Below are 24,460 nucleotides of genomic sequence, written 5' to 3'. Positions count from 1 at the left end.
CTGAATAATACAGGTCACCTACCAGTAACTGCTGCCAGCTACCAGTGAGTTTCCATCAGGGCTGTGCCTGTAAGAGTACTGGTGTCCTGCAAGCCAGATCAGAATGTTTTCACCTGGTGCATATGTTTTTACATTTGCACCCTCATTTCTTGCCTCCATCTTTCTCAGTGTAAGTTTGATGGAGTGGGACATGCTGATCTCTCAATGAGTTGTATGGAAGTGGCTCATAGGAAAGAGAAAAGCAAAGGGAATACTACCATACATGCTGATAGCAAACTTCAAGGACTACCAGCCAACTCTGTGGATGCCCTTTTCCCCCAAGTAGATCCATGGTTGCTTTCCACCAGAGGCTGAGCCAACTGGGTACCAGTCACAACCAGCAATTTCAGAAACCTCCAAAAACCAACAGCTACACCAGCTCTGGGTGCTTTACACATGGTGAAGGCATGGAGGAAACTCCAAGCAATGGCTCAGCAGACATATGGCATGGTGATACTCTACAGCTCATCCCCAAGTTATTTGGGCATTGTCAGAGCATATCCTGACCGTTAAAAGCATCACTTCTACAGTGACATAGCAAGTTTGTACAAACTGATATACACCTGGGTAACTGCATATGCAAGCAGAAGCACCCTTACAACTTTCCACAGCAGAAAACAATCCTCTAATAAAAATTTTACTGCTATTGACACTTAGAAGCAGCATCAGCCCTAAAACCTGTAGAAAAAACTTTCCATATATCAGTATCCTGTCTGACAGTGCTCTGGTAGTACTAAGAAGTAATTTGAGTGTCAAAAGTCAGTGAATGTGGACTATGCTAGGGTCTGCCTATGTAGGTCTGAGTATCAGATGCAGTTGTGAATGAGGTAGCAGCACCTTTCTAAATATGAGAAGAGGGTTAGAATTTTCAGTTTTCTGATTCAGAATACAATAGGGGAAAACAAATGAAGTAACAGGCTGCTTAACAGGCTGTCCACAGAGGTTGTAGAATTATCATCCCTAGAGGTGTTCAAGAAACGCATGGTTAGTGGACATGGTAGGGACAGGCTGACGGTTGGACTAGATGGTCTTAGTGGTCTTTTCCAACCTTAATAATTCTGTGATTTTATGATTCTAGCAACAACAGCCCCATAAAATTGTTATCCCACTATAAAATGGGAAGGTAGCTCTGCCTGGATGAATCCCTGCAGTGACCCATAAGCCACTGGGTCTTTGTTCTCTTGTACCTCAGTACAAAGTACAGAAAGCCAGAGGCAGCTCCCACTTCCACCAAACTGAGGGAAAACCCTGATTTCTACACATTCACGAGAACCTCGGAGTAGTTGAAACTGAAGCCCTGTAGCAAGTGCAGTTCAAACATACTCTGACACTTGAATCAGAAGGCAGAGGATCAAACCATGAACCACCATGTGAATTACAACCACCAGCACAGCTGCTCTTTTCTCACTCATCATCCATTTCTGACTGTGCAAAATGGATGTTTCAGAAGAGGGACAGATGGCCCACTGAAGGATGAAACTCAGGTCCAAAAGAAGCAAGGAAGACCCAGCTCTCCTTTCTCTGTTTGTAACAATCAGAAGCCATCGGTCATCACACATGTATGTAAGTCTGTAAGTCTTACATACTTAAAACTTGCAATATGTAGATCTTGCAAATGAGGAAAGAAGACTTTTAATCAATTTTTGTTGAAATGGAAAGAGTTGCAGCTGTCAAGAACACTTTAATCAGAGTGATAAAAAAGATTAAAAAAAAGTAGGCAATGGACAAATCTAAAACTTCATGTCAGGATACAAATATACTCTGTATTGGAAAATAAGTACCAATTCCCAGGAAGAGTCTGGGTTTATTTACTTCAGTGTTTGTTAATTAAATGTAGTTGATTTCAAAATATCTGCTGGATAGTACTAGAAGAATCTTGCTGTCTACCTACAAAAAACTCCACATCTTTACACAGCACATACTGGGAGTGACTCAATAGTTTCAATAATGGGTACAGGCTAAACAAGCTTATATGTATAAGAGCATGAAAGGGATGTCATGTGATGATCAAAGTGCCTAAGCTGATTCAGAGACAGAAGGGATTGGCTATGCAGGTCATCACAACAGGAATAAAAAGACAAATGTATGAGTGCTTACTGTGCTGCTCTTTATGTGTCTCATTGTGCGACTCACAATGAGGTGGTGGATCATCTGGTTTCAACAGATTTTGGATTGTTCTACACAGTATATCGAGAAAAGTTCCTAGTCATCTTTTCATGCAGAAGTATTATTATTCAGAATCTCACTTTTGGCCTTAGCAGAATTTTAAAATATGTATTTTTAAAAAGTAATCTGGAAACAGCTACCTGAAAGATCTTGAAATTCAGGCTTTTGACTGAAGATGAGGTAGTTAGTGGCAATAAAATGAAGAAGCCAAGTGGAAAGGCAATCAGAATTGTGAAACTGCAAGAAGGAAATACAAACAACAATTTAATACTATCGAGTCTAAAAGAAAAGAGAAAAAACCACACTTCCCATGACAAAATATTTCAGATTACCACTATTAACATAGCATTCTATTAAATAAAGTTTTAATAAGAGGAGTTGAAAGGGACATTGACAGAGATATGTAAATGGACACAGATCCATGAATAAACAATAAAATTGCCCTCCTTCAGCTCTCTGAACTAACCCCTGGGTCTTCTTTTGGTGATGAATCTTGAAATGTTAGGCTTCTGTGTAGTAGCAGAGCTTCAGAAAAAGGAGGGTGAGGAAGATCCTCTACCTCCATGTTGCCTCAGTGTGCTAGGTAGCTCCTGCAGCTTTAATCCCTCAGGAGCAGGACTGAATCTGGGTGTTTCCTCCTGTGTGAAAGTCCTGGGTGCACTCAGATTATTTGGACCAATTTAGGAGTAGAAACAAAGGCCAGTACCATAACACACACAGTTAAAAAGTTGATGAGACATTTTAATTTCTGGGAATCTCTACACATTCACTCAAGCATAGATACAAAAGGAAAACATTTTTTAAAGACTGCTTTTTAGAAACTACAGTTTAAAAAACATGTTGCTTATATAGATAGGTATCTCCCAGATGTTATCATTTAAATTTGCTTTTTTCTCACTTTACAAATGAGGCATGATGCTATTTCTTCTCTGTGGCAGTTGGATATAATACAATTTACCTTTTTGACTAAAAGAGGAGGTAGTGCATCTTCAGTTGCCTTTAACATACCCTTTTGGCAGAAATTAAGCTTAATCACTGCCAAATGTGTCATTGATGAAGAAAATTGCACAGAATATGGCATGACTGCACATTCTGCAATAAAAGGCTGAGGAAGATCCCTTTTTTGCCACCCTTGTGCGACCAGAAATTCCTATGCACCAGATTATAAATCAACACTTGCCCTCAGAAGTGAAATTGTTAAGTTAATCAATATTTTAACAGTTCCATTAAAAAAAAAAAATCCTCCCCCTCCCTCCCACCTAGTGAACATATATAAATTCTTTATTATAAGGAAGTAATACCTTAGCTTTTTTGAGCAAGCTAACAATGCTGAGGCTTGTGGATGCAAGTTCTCTACTAGGCATGCTCTGGAGCTGTGTGATAATGTAGAGCTCACAGATATGCTGGAGCCTCATTACTTGGTACATCTCTGCACAGATCAAGAGGGACATAGCTTGGAGAATACTGGCTGAAAAAAAACAACAGAACATCAGTTACACATACTTTACTTATCTGAGAAGATGGCTGCTTTTTAAAGACTGATCTTTTAAACGTTTAATGACAAACACAAAATCAAAATGCTGTTGTGTTTTTTATTTTTCATTACTATCATTATATGCTTGTTTCATCACTATTTTCCTGGTAAGGTATTTAAATAGCAGGAAAAAGAGTAGTTGGTAAATGTTTAGAAAGCAAGTATAACAAACTGTAGTCAATTTCATATGTCTTGAAGATGCTAAGTCAAATGCCACTGACCTCTTTAAAGCTAGTGATAATTAGAATGATGAAAGTTTGTAACTTCTCTTTCAAAAGAGAACATCTGTAATACTTATAAGGGAAAATACAGTCAAAAAAGAGATTGAAGAGGAAAGGCAGCAAAATGCTGTAGAGATTGCATATTTAACTCAACGGATAGTTAGGAGGACTGAAAAGGGAACCACGAAAAAAGCTAACAGCAAAATAGAATTATTTAAGAAGGAAAAAAAGAAACAAAATTATATACAGAGCCATCATTCATTTTATCAAAGGAAGTTTATCTGTAATTAATTCACATTTCATATTTAAGAAGGCTTTTCTTTCATTGAAGAAGACAAAAGATAAGAAATAAGGAAGTTTAGTTCATTATTCTTGACAAACATTCCAGTTTAAATAAAATTAGAAGTGCTTTATATGCAAGTAAGATATTAATGTACATCAGTAAGTTATTCTTACAAGTTAACTTTATTTATATAAAGCATCAGAAAATATATGCCAACCAAAATGAAAATTTTGAAATAAAACCCAGAATTCGGATTAGAAAGTAATACTACTTCAGTGTAAAGAGAAAATTCAGAATGTTTTAGTGGACAAGAAACAAAGTTTCACACTTTTTATTCAATTTTGCTATGTAAGCATAAAATGCTTACAGCACTGCCCTCTTTGCATATTGGTTTTGAAAGCACAGAATCATAGAGTGGCCTGGGTTGAAAAGGACCATAATGATCATTTAGTTTCAACACCCCCCGCTATGTGCAGGGTGGCCAACCACCAGACCAGGCTGCCCAGAGCCACATCCAGCTTGGCCTTGAATGCCTCCAGGGATGGGGCATCCACAACCTCCTTGGGCAATCTGTTCCAAGGAATACTTGAATAATACTTGAATAAGTTTGATTTATTTTTTATCATCAACATTTTTTTTCTTGAGACATTATCCAGCAACCTACTGTTATTTCTTAATGCAATAAATGCTGCATCACTTTCTATCCGTTCATTCTTAATAACTCAACATGGAATAATGTATATATTTTAAAAATTTCTTACCTGGACAGCAGGAGTCGGTATAGAGATATTCTAGAAAGGAGAGGAAAGTGTCTTTGGAAACCCCATACACTGGAACCAGAATACTATTTGCTTCTAGATAATTACCATTAAACATAGCTGCCATTACCTCACAGCGAGCTACCAGAACTGCTCTGTGGGCTGGTACAGTTGCACCTGGAGGATGCAAGAGAAAGATCCATGACAAGTTTATGCACATGGTACGATCTTGATGCTAAGTCTTGCATTTTTTTCAGACTGTATACACATCAACTATGATGATTATGAGCAATTTTTTTTTAATTAACAATATCATATAGATAATAATGTTTTCGTTTTGTGCCATTCAAGATGTTTACATTTATCTAATAGCCACTAGCAAATGCAAGCATCAACTACCAGATAAGATCTTAAAAAGAAATACCAAATTTCTTATTAAAATTTGCTCCTAACAAGTGTTCAAAATAGATCAACATTTTATCAACCAGAAACATTGATGTTCATTGCATGTTCATCAGCAACCCAACTGGTAACAAATGTGTGTTCCAGTCCAACTTGCACATAACCACACAAAACAGAGGAAGGTAACATATTACAGAGGACATTCTGTTTAATTCATTACATCAACATAAATTTATCTAGACCAACTTTTTCACCTAGATGTCATTTCTTGATTGTTATCTCTTGAAAACAGTGGTCATACATCATTCCATTTTATAATATTTACAAGTGAATCATGCACTCCACTACTGCAAGACACAGTAACCAGCGGGGTCTTGCAGCCTCCTCTTGAACGTGCCTATTGTCTCAGACATCAGTGCCAACACCCAGACTTCCTCAGAGTTCAGCTGAACTCAGCAGTCCAGCCTGACAGACAAACGTTGGCGGGACAGCAACCACCAAAAAAATGAGGACTTGAGTCAGAGGTATGTAATTTCATCAAATTGTAAGAAGCACGCCAACTGACAGCTAAGATAAGTATAGCACATGCACCTACACATAAGTCAGTTTTAACTTCCTCCTCAAATACAACCTTGCCACCTACCCAACATTTTCACAACATCTGCCATTTCCTCATTTTTGTTCTCTTTCTATTCACTTGTGCTTCTTTTTCCTATCCTCCTGAGCTGCACTACCGACTATACTAAATTGAGTATCACTTGGTAACTACTCAGTTTTAATGTAATAACTGTGATTTTTGAATTAGTGAAAAATCCTGGAGGATTTATCAGATATTAAAAAAATAAGCCTACATTTTCCTATTGGACAAGTGTGCTTTTTTAAAAAGGTACAAGCTGAGTCAATTGGCAGTAATTTTTGTTCTGTAAAATATACAATAGTAGTACGGCTTCATCGAATTCCCACAGAGACTCTCAGGAATGGGTCACTGAGCTGAACTGCTCACGTCATTAGATTCAATATTACGATTTTGTTCTCATTTTCAAAGATTATTTTTTTTTTAGCTTTTACAACATTATTAAACAGAACATTTAGAAGGTATCTGCCTGTCCCCATCTGCTTATTTTTTGAGAGATTAATGTTTCGTATTTGGCTCTGAGATTCGAATCTAAAATAATCAAACAACCATTAAACTCTAAAAGACCACTTCTGCATGAAGAGTGGGCATGAGAAAACCATTAGCATTTAAAACACAATCTAATTCTTGTTCTCACAAAAACATGCATTTTAAAAATCTTTTTATAATCTTTTTTGCGTTTAAGAGTGAAGGCATTTTTAATTTCTGGAAAAAGTTACCCATGAGACAGTGCTGTGATGTATGCTACTTACAGACTAAAGGAGAGCTGAGGGCTGTTCAGGAGCATCTCCTCATTTTGCTAGGCCTACCAGAAATATGCATAAATCTGAGTGGTACAACCCGTGCCAACACAGGCAGACAACACCAGGCTCAACAAACTGCTGAGTGTGAACACTGCCCCAAAGCTTCCATTCAGATAAGTGCTACTGATAAGCAAAAAACAGTGGCAGGAAAGTGCACGCATTTTCTCAGTTTTTATTCAGTTTCTGTCACTTCCCGGTTCCTTTCAGAGAGGAGAATTGCTGATGACATGGAAGAGCAGAAGTACCTTGTATTATGAAGATGACGTCTGCCAGGACAGGCGTGTTAAAGAACAGCCTGAGCGAGGTACTGTACAGCCGCTTTATCTGGTGAGATTGGCAGTCCCGCAAACTGTTTACCTGCAAATTAAATTATCAACAAAAGTTATCATGTACAGTTGACCACAGGGGGGAAAAAAAAAAAAAAAAAGTGATCACAAGATATCATTTATGTGAGGAAATTAAGCAACATCTGCTACTCTGCAGCCCTCCTTACCATTTCAACCCCAGGCCCAATTCATTTCTAGTCCTCAAAGTTTTGTAGAAAAAAATTTAAACATGAAATAGAAGTATTCTGAAAGTACAACAAAAGCCCTAAAGAAAACAACAACAAACAAAATCCAATCCCATCCTCCCTCTCCCCCCCAAAAAACCCCAAGCAAATTAAAAAAAAAAAAAACTGGGTTTATTATCTTACAAGATTTCAGGGCTTTTTTTTTTTTTCCCCCACACCTGTGAACCTGTCTCTGGATGCTTAAGACTGACAAGACTACCTCTGAGAGATCAGAAGCTTAGAATGGCTCAGTTACTTTTGATCTTTATACTGTTGATCTTGATTTCAAGACGACTTCCCATTTACACTGACAGAAATACTGTGTGTAAGTGCTAAAATACTGGGGAATATATAAAAGCTATAAATAAATGGCTGTTAAAACTAATTTTATACTGCAAGTTTCTATTGGCACAATTAACGTAATGTAAACAATATTTTACTGCAAAGTCACTAGCTGAATTGAACACCTTAAGCAATAGGCAGATTTCTGCATCACATTTATAAGGCAAATCAAGTCTTTCCATCTCTTTTAGAAGCAAAATTTCTGGCACCTACTCAGGAAAGTAAAGATCCCCTGGGCAGCCCTTACTACATGAGAATTAGGAACACATCATCATACTCTTAGACAATGCATGAAGCTATAAATAAAGTAATCCTGTAGGGAGATGTACTTATGTGCTTTTTAGTGGTTACATTCATTCAGCACATTACCTTAGCATCTCTATGCTTCTGTGTTGTAAATTCATATAACAACCTACTTACAAACAGTAAAAGACCAAGTAAACTAAACTGAGTGTAAAATGCAGATTGACAAGGAAGAATTTTCTGAGAACTTCAGTAATTGTTTCTACATGTCACCCTAAGTGTATTAGATGTACCTTCCCCGGAGTTTTCAGGATACATTTAACCTTCTCAAGGACATGTTCAGTTTTTTCAGAATCTTTCAACTTCTTTTTTATATCTTCTTCTAATCGCTCCCACTGGAAAGCACCTGTCAGAAAACCAGGTGAAGTTGACTTATAAATAGACAAGGCACAGCACTCAGCAGGCAGAGAAAATTTGCTATCAATGTCAAAAACATCCTGCAGATATGACATTTTTTGCATATAGATCAGCTGGATATTTTCACTTAGGAAATAGAAGATGCAGTTCTGCCAGTCAAGTTTTCATGATAACTTAGAGATGACTTATGCAGTGATGCTACCAAGTATGGACAGCGTGGTTGAGGAATCAGGATTCTTTCCTGTGTAACCTACTCTAGGGAAACTGGCTTAGCAGGAAGATTGGATTAAATGATCTCCAGAGGTCTCTATGATTCTGTGATTCTGTTATCTCTCTTGCTTTCAGAATGGATTTCTGTGATTCCTCCCATCTCAATCATCACATATTGCAGGAAAGCATTCAACACCGAATGCCTCGCTATCTATGAGACTTCCATAGAATCTGAATTGCTTTGTAGGTGCCTCAACCAAAAAAGCTCCATGCACAGTCATGTTCTGAATACTGGTAACTTAAAAAAGCATGGTTTTCGAAAGATTTCTTTCTTTCTGACTTTCAGAGTCATACTGGTGGTACTCTATTATGTATCTCAATAGCTTTCTTTTAAAAATTAATCTGAGCTAAAAATTTCAAGAATTGGTCAGAGTTAAAATGGCCTTCTGATGGCCTGTGAAGGCTCTGATGACATAAACTGTCAAAAAAAATTATTTGCAGTAAATAATATTATTGCCAAACCTGAACTGCAGTTCAGGTGGCAGTGGTCAAAGGAAAAATTACAAAAGCACAAATTTTATCCTTGTACACTTTGCTGTGGTAGTTTCAAAGACAGTTGGAGTTTTTCGGCATCTTTTAATTTCTGGATGGCTTATCTCATTTAGGTGAGACCACTGCCTAGATTTAATTGATAGCAAAATACATGAAATGTATAGAAGTGCTCTGCTTTCAGACCAGCTATCACTGTTTTCTCTGGGATACCACCACATGGAAGAGAAAACAAGGCAGTTTTATCTCTGTGACCCTGCATTCTCTTCTACATGTTTAGAGTATGCAGTCTATGTATGTGACACAGAATAGAATACATTACTACTTAGTAATGTATTCTAAAAATATTTAAAAACCCTGAAATGTGAAACTGTCACAAGTTCTATTTTATTGGTAAAGCTTTGAATATAATTGATGTTAGCTTGCGGAAATTGTTAAGTAAAGTATTCAGCTTCGTTCATTAGATCAGGAATGACAGCTAGTTTAGTTTTGAAATAACATGTAAGTAAAGGGCTTCTTTCATATTCAGTTGCTAGTAATCACAAGGGATAAAGTAGGTGCAGCAATACAACATGACCCTATGACAGCTAAAGCACGCTTCTTCAGTTAATGTACGTGCTCATGAGCAGGACATTTGCTGTAGGAGCAGAACCGAGCAGATGGGCCCATTTTCACAGGGTACCTGAGTAGATGAAGTGCAGGATGTCCGACAGACAGGAACAGAAGACAGAGTCCTTAACGACCACCCTGACGGGCACACTGCATGGTGGCACACCATGAGGAGTGAGCAGCCCAGCCCCAGCCTCCACTGCAAACAGGCTCTGTGCTGTGCGCAGGATGGAGGGGTCGTGGATGTCCGCGGGACTCTTCACATCAAAGAGCAACATGAAGACGTGGCTCACCGAGCACAAGATGACCTTGTGAGCTTTCACCACTTTGCTGGAGTCTTCTGAGTAAAAGGCCACGTCTGCACACTGGCAGCAGAATAGCAAGTTGTGCAGGTCGGAGTCGTAGCGAGAGGCTTCGCCCTTTAAAATGGGCATTTTTTCTGTGAGAGTTAAGAAGCAGTCTGTAAAACTGTGGCAATTACCTACAGAATATTTTCTCCCCAGAAATCTGATCAAATCAAGGACAATTTTTCAAAAAAAAAATTGGTAAGAAAATATCTTACATGTAATTTCAATACTTTCAGTAAATTGCTAAACAGTGGAAATATCCAGTAGAACATGTTCAGTGAAAGATATCCACCCTCTTACAAAACCTCTTAAGGCACTCAAGTTCAAAACAAACCTCGGCCACGAATCCCAAACATCATAATCAGAGAGACTTTTAGTACGTACAAGAAAAGATAAATACATCCTGAAAGGTAAACACTTGTCAATAATTATTGCACTGGATGTGTGCATCAGATGTGTGCTTGGAAACTAGATGCAGGAGCTCAATTGTAGCTGTACACACTTTTTCCTTGTTTTATTTTTAGCACATAAAAAAGTTACTTGCTAAAATCCTACAACAAAGCATTAGCTAATGACCGCCTTTTTTAATTTATCTGTAAATCTTTTACATAAAGCTTGTACTAATATGTACATTCATCTTTTTTTTTGTCAAGTATATGTGAAAATGACACCTATTTTTGTCTAAAATATATTAAAGGTCCACTGCAACACTGCATAGTTCTCCTCACATTAATTAAACCAGCACTGAGCGACTGCCCAAATAGAGCAACATAACCAGAATAGCTTATGACAGGTAGCACAGCTCAGAATAATTACCACAAAATGCTAATTGCTTAAAGAACTCCAGACACACAGCAGAGACCAAACATTGGCCAGCACCTGGCTGTTCCAGCTGAGGTGGCTGCACTCGCTGGCACTTCTGGATCTTTTTTCTCTTCTTCATTTTTTCAGATGACTTCTGATTCAAACTTTGGATCATAAAATATTCCAGCTAGAACATAAAGCATATTTTTAAAAAGTCCTATTAATTTAAGAACAAACTAGACTTGAAACTAAGGACAATGAGTGGATGCTATATGGAGGACTGAAAACTGGCTGCCATTACAAACGGTTATCCAGGTTGCCAGAGTCCTAGCACTTCTTTATCAATATAATGTACCAAACTTAATTGGAATTAGAATAATTTAAAAGATTATTTATTCAAATGGCAGTGCTTTTTTCCCCTTGTATTCAATCTCCCCAAAAATGACAGGCATGAAGATATTCAATTTATCAACTTCCAGTGGTTGCAAATTATACAATTACAGAGAATAATTAGACTCAGTGAGTAACAATAACGAGCAAGTAATGGAGATAACAAAGCCATACATGAGCTCTTCAGCTTATAACTAACCAGCACCACACAATGTCATAAGGCATATACGTCCAATCCACTAGTTTTATGTTTTTTTTGTCCTCTTTTTCTATCTTTTAATGAAAAATATATTAAAAAAAATGAGTTTTGTTACTTATTGACATTAACTACATTGTATATATTATATGCAATCTGAGATCATTCCTCTTTACTCTGTGTGGCCCAGGGAAGCCAAGAGGTTGGACATCCTGCTGTAGTGTGCCTTCTGGAAAAATCACATTACAATATGATCTGTGTGAGCACGGTTTGTTTTACCACAGCACACAGCAAGCATGATCACTGCAATAAAATTATACTTCAGGTGAAATGGTCCATTTTATAAGAGCAAAGAGGTGTAAAGGGTGACTTGGTTCTAGTTAAAGGAGGTGTTAAACACTTCTAGCATCCAAGATGCGCACAGTACTTTATAAAAACCAGCAGACCTGCTTGGACAAGACGTAGAGAGGATTCCTTGTTTTTAACCAGAAATGAATGTATCCAATAAAAATCGAATAATCTATGTGTCAGATATTTCAAATGACTATCAAGCCCCATGGAAAAACACTGCATTATTACATCAGGGACTATCATAAAGATCATGTGAAATCACTGTACCAAACAACTGATTTTTTTTTCTCCAAACCCTAATGCTACCAGAGAAGTGAATAAAAGATACATTTATTTTTAAAATGCTGTTTGAAACATCTTATAAAACTGAAGTTAAACATTAAGCTGAAATAATTTTATGGAGAAGACAAATAAATCTGGAAGTTTGAAACTGCTTAGTGGATCTCCTTGCACCCAAAAAAAATGAAAAATGAAAATGCTGGTTATAGGTGAAATGTATTTAACAAGCTTTTCAGCTTCTGCCTCATTTGAGTTTACTGCAGCTGACACTGGCTTCTGCTTGGGATTAAAATCACTGAATCATTAAATCTGGAAAAGACCACTAAGATCACTAAGTCCAACCATAAGTCTATCTCTATCGTGCCCGCTAACTCTGTCTCTCTGTGCCACAGCCACACATGTATCGAACACCTCCATGGACCATGACTTCACCACCTGCCTGGGCAGTTTGTGCCAGTGCATTGCCACTTCTTCTGAAAAGAAATTTTCCCTAACATCCAAACTGAACCTCCCCTGGAACAACTTGAGGCCACTACCGCTTGTCTTATTGCTGATACCTGAGGGAAGAGGTTGACCCCTACCTCCCTAAAACCTCATTTCAGCGAATTGTACAGAGCAATACACCCCCACCCTTACTCTCCTCTTCTCCAAATTGAACAATCCCAGTTCTTTCACCAACTCCCCATAAGGCTTGAATGAGAACTGAGAGACCACAATAATATGCTAAAAAATCAGTCACCTTAGTAACCTTATCATTTTCATTTTACAAGCGGGACAACGGTGAAGGATCAAGAGATGAAAGTTAAAAAAATAATAATCAGAACATCACAGAGTTATCAGGTTGGAAGGGACGTATGGAGGTGACCCACTCAGCTGCAGCTGTAGCCCAGGTCTGAGCTCAGTGTTGGACTGAACTGTGCCACACTCACCACGCCTCCGAAGTATTTTTGTATGTAGAAGTCATTGAGAGCATGCAGCTCCAGGTAGGTGGCTCCAAACTCCTTGGCCAGCTGGGCCCCTTCGGAGGTGGAGACGCAGTTCCTCCTGTCCAGATTGCACAGCGGGCATGTACAGGGCACTGCTGGGAAGAAACAGGGACATGGGTGAGCCACTGCGCTCCAGCAATTGGAATACTTCCCAAAGAGTCGTAAAGATGTTCTGCTCAGACAGTAACAAAGCAGGAAGTGGGAGCAGTTATTTTCTAGTAAGAAATCTATAATCACGGCTAAATGAACAATTTCTTTGTAATTGGTTCAAAATAGTATTCAAAATACTATACAGCCCAGTTTATTCTACATTAGCATTGTTTTAAATGCCATTTACATTCAATTTAAATTCAGTGCGAGGCAGAGAATTTGAGTAGGAAGTTCTGAAATCTGCACAGAAGTCAAGTAGGGCGTTCAGAAATCTGGTTTGGGTTGGGTCCTATGTGCCCTTGTGTCCACATGCACTGTTCTGGCCTGCAGGCACCGCCATTCATTACTGTCACCCTCCAGCCTGTTGCACTGCAACCTGTTCACGCAGCTCTCAGCTATGGAAAATTTTCCACTGGCTGTCCCAGCTGCTGTGAGCACATACATGCAGCAGAGTACAGCTCATTCACATATATTTTGCATATCTTAATGCCAAGATATGTGCTCTTGAAGACTATAAAAAACTTGATTAAAATCTACTGGCCATCCAAGCGCAACTCTGCTAAACGCCTGTAAGAACCTACCTGTAAAAATGTGAGTTCAGATACCATGCACATGCTCTAAACTAGTTTCCACTGCTCTGACCCATGGATAGCATGCATTAACACAGCCTTTTTTATTTCTTTTGGCAGCAGTACTTGCTGCGACAAAGGATTAAGCTCTTAGTAATTGTGCAAGCAAGCTGCAACGCTCACACATACTGCTCGGAAACAAAAGGGCTCTCTGTGAGCCCAAGTGGGTCGCAGCCAGACCTCTCCCACACTGAGCTTGTTCAAGGAGAGAGGCATGGAAAAACTGGACAGGGAAAATGCCAGCAGCAGTCTGCCAGGCTGGCAGGCACCTGTACTTCAAATAGCAAAAGCAGGTAAGAGAAGGAGCTGGGGAAGCCCAGCACCACCTCATCAAGACCTTACAGATGGCAGATTTATTACCATGGTATAAATCAGAGCATAAAAACATCTTGTTACTGCTTGTGGTTTACTAGAGGCAATAACAATTATACAGTTTTAACTGAGTTCCTTAAAAATCCTTTCTCCATCACTGAGTATGGATATGCAAGTAGGTTCTGGCAAAACTGAATGTTATGTCCACGGAATATAAACCTCATGTTGTTTATGAATGTTCTCATAAATCTCATCCTTCACTCTTAGTAGGTGGGATGCTCAGAAACATTTTTTTAGTCAAACGTGTTAAGTAAAAGTAATTTGGGCTGACATTTGGCATTCACCTCTCATGGGTGACTGCAAGCTGATGCACTGAGTTTCATGTCATGTGCTAGAGATACTTGATACCTGCAGCGTGGACAGAAAGAGCGAGTAGCTATAGAGCTCATCTCATACGCTCAGACTCATGCCTCTTAAGCCCAAGTGATAGACTAAATCCCCATGTATGATGACTTCACAAAAAGAGTTGCTGTAGAGGTCAGGGCAGGATAGGAAGCCTTTTGTCACCAGGGTTAATTAAGCATAATGTTCCCGCCTACATGCCAGCCTACAGAACCACAGTACATAAGCATATTACTGTCATTCTGACGGACTAATTGTGCGTGTTAGAGACCTGGAAAAGCAATCAGCTTCTTGTGAAATTACTACATATCTCACTTCCAAGTGATATTTTAACTATAACTTCAGCAGATCAGATACATACCGTTTTTTCTTGCACCAACAGCAGAAATTATTACTGGAACTGAACAGTGGTTTAATGCCTTTTTTATCATTGGAACATAACTGTCCTTTAAGTCTTGAAATGAAGTCTTGTCATTGACAGAGTATTTAATCACAATAATATCAGCTCCTCCAATGAGACTGCGGGAGGTATACCAGTCACTGTCAAATATATCCTAAACAGAAAAAAAATGATCAAGAATCCTCCTGGCCACAGATGAAAAGATGAAATATTCAACATTCTTTAATGCAAGATCTTAGTGAAGTACTTTCCAGCAATATTTTAATTTCCTATTTGAAGACATGCAAATAAGACCAGAATTGATACTCCATAATTCCGTTGTTTGGAAAAACAAGTTATTCTAATTGTGTTTATCTAAGAACACACTTTGCAAGAAGAAATGCTGCTGTTATAGTTACTTAACTTTTACAAATATTTGTATTAGGGAAATAAAAGAACTTTCTGTGGTAGAAATCTGTTACTATAAATTTCATACAAAATCATTAATTATCAAAATATTTTACAGAGCTCTGTACAGAGCACAATACTATAGGAACATTTCAATATAAATTTCATCAGCTGAGTGTAATTATTACCCACTCCATAAAAACTTTCAAGTAGAAACAAGCATCATATCTTCACTGAAAAGATCTTAGTCACATAACTAACTTTCCTTCTTTGACTTCCCATTCAATTTGTCATTATTCTGGGCTATTAGAGTAAGATTTACACTCTTAAAGTATTTTGTTTCCAATTAATTTTCATATATTACATCTACATGTAATATGCAATTACTACTATATATTTATCATTTATCATTTGCATGGCAACTGTAATTTCAAAATTTCTGACTTATCTAGGGCTATTTCAGAAATACCATTGGGTTCTCGCATGTGCACAACTGTAAACTCTTGACAGAAAGAAATCTGGAAATTATCCAGAGAACTGAGAGTCAATTCAAAACCCAAAAATAGTAACATCTTTCCGAACAGTTCTACACAGCATGAGGCCAACTTAGAAGAAAAGATGAACTTGAGAAAAAGATTGGAAACAATGATGAAATATGTAAGACATGGAAGAGAGAAGTAAATGGGCACAAAAGAAGTGACAGTACAGCTGGACTCAGACTGAGGGTTGGGTGAGGGGGAAAATGAATATGAGTTCTGAAGAATGGGTCAGAGGCATAAAAATATTGCAGTTAGGAACCAAAAACATTTACAGAAGATTACTAATATCAATAGGTGAAGTGTTCTTCATAGTCAATATAGGTATTTTTGATCACTTCGAAAGAGGCACTGTTCCACATCTGTCTGAATAATTAATACTGTCCCAACACTTAATAAGAAGAGACAAACTTGATGGAAGTCTATAAATCAGCAAATATTTGCCTAGAAAGACCTTCAGAACCCATCTCATCCAAAACAAAAAGATCCAGATTGCTACTCAGAACACCCATGCTTCAAAGTAAATATTGACACATTAGCTTAAGTACCCCTGTAAATAAGAATCCTGGGTACAATCCTTTGAGAAAATCAGCCAGATGAGCATTCACAGAACCTGATCATTGCCAGGAATAAGAACAAGAATATTCAAGGGGCAGCTCTTACACTTTTTAGCTGATAAAGGTCTCAAGAGAAGCATTTCAGTAAGGTTACATGAAATCAAAGGTTTAATGAAAAGTAAAACACAAACCAAAAAGTAATAGAGAATATTTAGCTATTATATTTGAAAGACAGAAAGCATGCCTGTTGCTTAGCAACTTCCTTCTTTCTGTTCGAGTTCTAGCCCAGCACATTCGCATATTTGTTCCTGTGATATTGGGGATGACCAGTAAATCACCACAACTTCGAGCACCAGTGCACAAATTCACAAGAATTCCCAGTAAGCTTAAGAATCAATAATATAATATCTATGGAAACTTACTGCTAAATGTAATAAGTAATTTTTACATGTTACATGTCTGTATATGGTTTGTAGGTCTCTCCATTTTTCAACAGAGCTAAACTTCTGATACACTATGATATCATTTCATATCACAGAGAAAGATTTTAGAAAGATTTATGAGGTTTTGTGAATACAAACTCAGAAATTCTTCCAAAAAAAGAACCAGTTTTGATTATAAGACTTAGCTTCAGCCTAAGCCTAGATCTGAGTTGCAGCAGAGGAACATCTGTGTCTAGAAAGACCTTCAGACCCCACCTCATCAAAACCAAAAAGATCCAGATTGCTACCCAGAACACACGTGCTTCAAAGTAAATATTGACACATTAACCTAAGTACCTTTGTAATAAGAATACTGGGCATTCTTTGCTCCAGCAAAGCACCCTGTGTCTCCAACCTGACACCAGCCCTGTCAACTCTGGACATGACATGAGCTCTCTAATACATACACTCTGCTGGCCTCAGCCCTTACCCCAGCTCTCCAAAGAGACCATAGTCCAAGAAAAGATTGTCATGGAACACCGGCCATGCCCTAAATCCTACTAATGACAGCTCTAAGCCTCTTCTTGCTCGCGAGAATCTCAACAGCATATTTTGTACTTGACTTGTGTTTGACTGCATTGTGCCATTAACATTATAGTAGCTTAAGAACTCAACATACAGCAAAAAATACATACACTTTTCCTTTTGAAGATAATGTTAATAAGAAAAACATTATATTTGGATGACAAAAGAGCAAGGACAAGAAGGCCTGGCCATTACTTTGTAATGGGCTAAGAATACTTTTGTACTTTTGTGTCTCCATCTCTGTGGCAGTATCCTTAACAGAAGTAACTGTGCAGATGCATGAATTTGTTGTTGAACTACTAGGAAAAAAGGTTTCATGGACATTTAGCGCAGGCTGCAGCAAGTTCTTAGGTGCATGTGGCTGCATACTGCAGCAGGTTCGTGGAGGTCTGTACTTTCATCCACTACCCTGTGTCACCACTGCGTGTCTCTGCTAATCCTAAAAAGCATTTTTAGCAACACTGACAAAGTTTTGGTGGGGATGGAATCCACTTTACCAATAGATGTTACCTGTACAAACGTAGCAGAGTAAGACACATCTCCAGAGGTCTTGTTGCAAGTATTTGCATTTTGCAACAAATGTAGAGTATTTCTTTCAGATTACTGCTCTCATGGTAGGGAAAATGCTTCAAAAATATCTCTGACAAAACAAAGGGGTTTTTGCTCAATACAGCACTAGGACAGAGCATCTGGAGCTTTAGCCATGTCAAGCACTTCTTAGTTATCAGTTTTAGGAAAGTTTTAATATCAAAATTGCAAAGGAATTTCTTTAGATGATAAGTTCAGGAATAACAATAACCAGGTTCTGTCTATGACATTCATGTAGCAGCTACTTCTCATCACACTTCCTGCTCTTGGCACAATCTACTTCCCGAGACAGACATTCACAAAAAGAATGAGTGCATAGTCGAAGTTATTGCTCCAATAATATGACCTTATTAGTTACGACCAGAGTTCTGCTGCTATTCCTTTTGGGACTTAGAAAGAGGCTGCATTCCTCCCTTACATGCCTCCACTACGTACCTCTCTCACAAGATATTCTCTCCACTGGCGAATCATGCTTCTCAAGCAGTTACACTGAAAACAAAGCCTTTAGAGGCAATGAAGACGTGATTTTCCTGCAGAATCACATGGCTCCTCTAGAGGACAATAGTAGCTTTGTCATAAATAATTTATGAATGCCTTTATGGAATTGCAGTGAAATCCACTATGCCCACTTGCAGTGCCCACTCTCTTTCCACAAGTCCATGAGTACCTCACTGTCCACTTAGCCCTGGATAATCCACCACAGCAGCAGCAGCAGGGAATGGGAGCCTGACCATGGCTGAGTCCCATTCCCCTTGAGTTTTCCTGGGTTCCAAGATGGTTGTGCCATGGCTGTTGGGAAGCTCACCTCTGTCTAGGATCATGGATTCACTCGACATTAAGCCTTCTCTGCATTGTTCTCTCATAAAATGATGTAAGAATATTTGTAAAAAGTAAAAGTAGGGAAAAATAATATACCATATTTTGAACATTCACTGTGATCTGCCAACATCAGACAGAAAAGTTTAAAATGAGAAAAGTCAGCATACCAAAAAAAAAAAATTGCCAGTTATGGTTTTGTCCCAAAGTAGTAATATGACTGTATTTAAAAAAAAAAATGAATAAAATTAAAAAGCAGATGAGGTTTGTTTGACTTCAGACATACAGAGCGCCAGCCAGCCTAGCCAGAAGGCTGAGCAAAAGGATATTGCTGCAAAGGAAAAGCCAGATAACTGCACCACGATTAACACCATGGAGATAAGAAACCTCAAACAATTCAAAGAAAAAAGAAAAGGAAGAATTAAGAAAAAAAAAATGAAAGAAGCAGGAAAATGTGGTAAAACTCATGGAAAAACATAGTGGAAAAGCAGTTTTCTGAAAAAAAAATCAAAGGAGAGCTTTTTAAAATGGCAGTTAGCATATCCTTACAACAGGGAGTGCCTTGGATGTCTGCAGTCCTGTGGGTAGCACTGGCTGTCCTTGGAAGCAGGTGTAAACACAGCACATCCCATCGCAGGTGCATGGTCAAGTACAAAGCACTCCTCAAACTGCAGCTGCTCTGTTCTCTCCTTTAGGAACCTACTTGCTACAGGGAACATAGTGATGCCAGATATTCAGATTCCAGAAACAAAGCATCTTTTATAAACTGGAGGAAGCGAGTTTCTGGAGGTACTGCTCCCTGAGGAAGAATAATAGGTCACTCAGAGAGGAAAAAAAACATGAAAAGAGAGTACAACCCCTACCTGGAACTGAAATGCTCCAAAGTCTTTCCAGTACTGCTCCAAACAATGGAGGAAAGAAAAAGTAATGCAGGAAGGGGTGGACTCACACTGTCATTCATTCTGCTATTTATTTTCCAACGCCCCAATTCAGCAAATCAAAATATGAATATATATTATATGAATTATTATGAATATATATTATAATTATAGTTTCTGTGCTATACTTCACTCTGAAGCTGATAAAGATTTACTTGCCATTTGATACTGCAGATTGTGGATGTTTGTGCTTTTCCTGCAGTTTTTACCTGTATGCATGCAGCAGTATGACTAAACTCAATATAAAGTGACAGAAGTTTAATATCACAGACAAGCCAACTCACTTCCAAAGACTGTAAAATCTACTACAGCCACAGCTTCCTAAATAAAGGAACCTTTTCTAAAGCAAACCTTAAAATTTACCTTTCAAGTTATTCCTTGCAAGTTTCTAACCCCCATAATGAGGTTTACAAAAAAATAAATAAATTAGAAAAGGTGTGACATCCTAGTTCAATGTGTTTTATGAGATCCCAGCTTGAGAATGCAGTAGCAACTGACTGGTCACTAAAAATAAAATATGCAGCAAGGGTGCTAGCACACACATGTTTTCTCTAGTTCTTTATCTCCCCTCTCATACCGGGTCCACACTTTTTGTCCAAATGTGTTCCAGCCATATCAGTTCTAAGTAATGGTCTTCTGGTGTATCTGTCCCTTGCACATAGAAGGTATCAGCATGTTTGCAAAAACAGTGGACACAGCAGGACACAGAGATATACCCAGCACCTGACAGATGGACATCAGTGCCATTTTGGAAGCAGTGACATTTTACTCCCAGATTTTGAAAAATATGTTCCACTGCTATCTCTAAAGCTCCACGTCTCCTGCATGACTGGGGGGGATGGTGAGCACCCTCCCAGAGCCCGCAGTGCTCTCCTGCACCCTGCAGCTGCCAGCAAGGTACACGTCTCCTCACAACACACCGCTGCTGCTTTGCACATCTGTAAATATGACTTTGTCCTTGTAATTTTCTAAGAATGGTGATATCAAAGATTGCAGTACCTAGGACAGGCAGTGAACATACTAAAAGTTCCTGCAGGGGCAAAACAAAAATGCTGTGTGAAAAAAAAGCAGTTCTAGCCTCATATTAGGCTAGGAATATTACTCCCCAAAGCCCGTCTGTAACACCTGACAGAAGTTACCTATGGATAACCATGCCTGAGAAGCTTTACTTCCTTGCTGGGCACTTGGTAGCCACCTCCTGTCATCTAATACTACAGCCTCGCCATTGAGCTGCTGCTTGACAGCAGACAAGGGTAACAATGCCACCACAGAGATGATGCTCATTGCACAGTCCAGATCTCTCAGGTTTCTCCAGCCCAGCAGGACTTCAGAAGCTATTGAAAGACCCTGACACAACCCAACGCATTCAAAGAGATTTATGGAATGCAGCAAGATGCCAAGAGTTCAACCAACTCCACCTGGGCTTTTGACACCCAAAGGAGTTGGTGAAATGCACATGCCTGCAGACATCACAAGAGATGTGGTGGGATGTGTCCCACAACTGGAGCATTATAATGGAAGGATACAGGATCTTCAGGAAGGAGAGACAGTGGAGACAATGTGTTGCCACTCTCTGTGTCACTGACCAGCTGAAGCGTATGGAACTCTGCCTGAAAGCAGACGGTAGTTAATGGATTAGAATTAAGGGGAGAGCAGGAACAATTCACATTACAGTGGGGGTCTACTACAGGCCACCTGATGAGGAAGACTGAGCAAATGAAGCCCTCTGTAGACAGACAGGAGTCTTGGATGACAACACGCTGGGCAAGCAATAGAGGGCTCAGTGAGGAAAGGTGCAGTGAAGAACTTCATTCTCATCAACAAGGTGAGAAGCTTGTGCAGTCCTGGCTGTAGTGACCATGAGATGGTGGAGCTCAAGATCCTTAGGGCAGTCAGGAAGGCACACAGCAAGCTCACTGCTCTGCACTTCAGGAGAGCAGGCTTTTGCCTCTTCAGAGAACTGCTTATTGGGGTACAGGGGGATAAAGTCCTACAGGAAGAAGATTTCCAAGACAGGTGGTTTGTACCTAAGGATCACTCCCTCCAAGCTCAAGAGCAAAAGAACCATAAGAAAACTTTGTAAATTGTACCCATGATGCTTTTTCAGACAGCGAGTTGAACTGAGGAGAGCAGAGGGCAAAGGCCTCTTGCCACCCTTTAATTTGCAGACTCATAGCAAATCAGTGTATTTGTTTGCTGAGTTTATGTCTAGTGCTAGCTTGCCTTAGCCATGTGGATTTAATCTAGGTAAGATACAAATCTAGGTAAAATGGAAGTTAATTTCAAATGACAGACATGGAAACAATACAAAGCCCACCATCCCACGACCTTTAAGCTTCAGTAACACACAGGAAATAAGAATCCTTTTCCACAAAGAATATGCAGTGTTATAACAACCACTCTTGTAGGACCATCAGTCATTGTTCTCAGCTGTAATGCAGTATGTCTCAAGCTACTAAGAGAACAATCCTGCAAGGACTACAGTGATGTTAACAAACCTCAACAATCCAGACTATGAACAGCAATCCAGTTCTGCTGAAACCTAACAAGCAAACAGCTTCACTCGAAACCAAAAACCTCTCAAGGAGTGCAGTCCAGCTACCTGAGATGTCTTTGGCTAAATGAAGAATGCCTATTGTTCCTCACTGCTCCCCTCATCCAGCTCCTTTAGCTGAAAAAGGGAAAAACAAGAGGTCGGTCCTCAAAAACATTATGCCATTGACAAGATAGCTTTTTTATGCCCAAAATGATAACGTTTCCAGAAATGAAGAAACTTGTTCTCTAGGAGGTCAAATGCACATAAACCAATACAAAAACATAAAAATTGCATCTTAAAACTAGGCCTATGTGTATTTCCTGTCCTACTTTTCTCCAGCTATCGCTGTCCGCTTCCAACTTCCCTTACTGATCTCCCTTGACATCTCCTGTGAAGTCCCACAGCAATGAATAATATCCAGCAGCTTTCATTCATTGCTGTGCTCCAGTGAACCAAACAAACAACACGTGACACACATGTGACATGCAGCTTCAAAGATTAAAAACAGAGTCCTCAATTCCACTTGGTGTCTATAAGTGATTAAAAAAAAGAATCATACAGCAGGTTGATGGTTGAATCAAATAAATCAGTTTTCAGATTAAAACCTCCTAAATGTGAATTTCTGCAACTTTGGGGATTTCTGTAGATTCCAAAACAAATTTCCCTTGCAGGGCTGAATAATTACAGGTCTGATTATTGTCGTAGAATTTTAATTCGTTAAAGCTATTAATATTTTTTTTAAGGCAACAAACTAGTCATTAAATGTTTTATTAGAGATTGCCAGTGTCATTTCTTGCATAATCGTTGGTCTGTTCATATTTGCAGTTATGTCACTTACTAACAAGAGTCCCAATAACACGGTCCAGTGCCAGAACTCTTTTTATTTACCTTCCAATGTAAGAAATAATGTTAAGATATGATTACAATAGAATTAATATGACTCGATGCAGTGTATTTTAGCAGAGGACAAATAAGAGAATATATCATTTTTCAAAGTTGGAAAATTGTATGCCTTTCCAATTTTACAGGAAAATAACATATGTTTTATTTTACTGTTGTCAATAAATATGTTGAGAGAGTTTTTACGATGCAGTGTCACCAACAGTGTTCTTGTTTATCTGTGGATTATTTCCAATGAAGCTTTCAGCAAACAGCCTGCTTGAAAATACCATCTCCCGCCTCGTCAATGAGAAACTTTCTGCCACACTTCCCAGAGACTACAACACGCTTTGGTTACATTTTAGATGAAAACGTGATTAAAATCGCACGGTAACTGAAACCGAATTTTTTCTATTTGATCGAAGCAGCCTGCCCCGCTGGGTGCAGCTGCACGGATCCCGGCGGATCTCTTACCCAGAGCGGGCAGTCGTGCACCACCAGCCTGACATTGCCGAAGACGCAGGCTTGGTACTCGGTGGTGACGGAGCTCCTGGCGTGCTCGGCGGACGGGCTGCTGTCGATCTCGGAAATGAGAGCGCTCCTCCTGAGATAGCTCCACATCAGACTCGACTGCCGGCTGTCTTCAGAAAGCACGTCCCTCTCATTCCCAAAAGCTACAATATTAACTGACCTGGAACAAAAACAATGAAAGACCAAGGACAGGGGCGAGAAAGAGCGAAAAAAATCATTGAAATCAAAACCAACACGTCAGTCCTTCCAAATCCTTTTCCTTAGCTCGGCGTTAGCACCCCCGGTAACCAGCAACAGTGTACGTACATGATCTCGGATCCAACAGCGGGGCGAAGCGGAGAAGAGGAGCGCTGCTGCTGGCACTACCAGCCCCCAGCCCGCTCGGCCGCCCGCTGCTCCATGCCCGGGATTACGGATGCGACGTCCGGGAATCTCGCAGCATGTCCCCGCTGCGTGCGGATGCCCGGCTCCGTGCTGCCGCTCCAGCCGCCGGAATACAGCGACACACGGTGGGAGCAGCTGTTGCAGCAGTTGCAGCAGCAGAGCAAGCAGCAGCAGCTCCTGCTGCACCGACCCGCGGCTGGAGCAGAACCCCACACGTACGCCGAGCGCCGGCCGCTCGGTCACGGCCATGCATCCTGACGTCAGCCAGCTGGAGCAGGGCAGACGCAGTGGGGAG

General features: G+C 39.5%; 1 protein-coding gene across 4 annotated transcripts in view; it reads right to left on the bottom strand.

Annotated features, from left to right (window-relative positions):
* Window positions 1-24,460, bottom strand: part of RHOBTB3 (Rho related BTB domain containing 3) — a 28,806-nt gene extending 4,346 nt beyond the window's left edge. The window contains exons 1-11 of one of the 4 annotated variants that reach the window (XM_010726036.4): window positions 24,088-24,459; window positions 23,725-23,941; window positions 14,968-15,160; window positions 13,057-13,208; window positions 10,987-11,098; window positions 9,834-10,199; window positions 8,269-8,381; window positions 7,086-7,197; window positions 5,005-5,178; window positions 3,507-3,673; window positions 2,346-2,442 (exon numbers count right to left, since the gene is read on the bottom strand). In XM_010726036.4, the coding sequence (XP_010724338.1) occupies window positions 2,346-2,442; window positions 3,507-3,673; window positions 5,005-5,178; window positions 7,086-7,197; window positions 8,269-8,381; window positions 9,834-10,199; window positions 10,987-11,098; window positions 13,057-13,208; window positions 14,968-15,160; window positions 23,725-23,941; window positions 24,088-24,089 (1,705 nt within the window). In that variant the 5' untranslated portion in view covers window positions 24,090-24,459. Of the gene's footprint in view, window positions 1-2,345; window positions 2,443-3,506; window positions 3,674-5,004; window positions 5,179-7,085; window positions 7,198-8,268; window positions 8,382-9,833; window positions 10,200-10,986; window positions 11,099-13,056; window positions 13,209-14,967; window positions 15,161-19,446; window positions 19,804-23,724; window positions 23,942-24,087 lie in introns of those variants that run through there. The other 3 variants (XM_085213395.1, XM_085213397.1, XM_085213396.1) reach the window with 3 other exon arrangements.

Source organism: Meleagris gallopavo, chromosome Z (assembly GCF_905368555.1).
Source record: "Meleagris gallopavo chromosome Z, MGAL_WU_HG_1.1, whole genome shotgun sequence".
NCBI classification, from domain to species: Eukaryota; Metazoa; Chordata; class Aves; order Galliformes; family Phasianidae; genus Meleagris; species Meleagris gallopavo.
The sequence above is the reverse complement of the archived record's forward strand: the minus strand, read 5'-3'. Positions and strand labels throughout refer to the sequence as shown.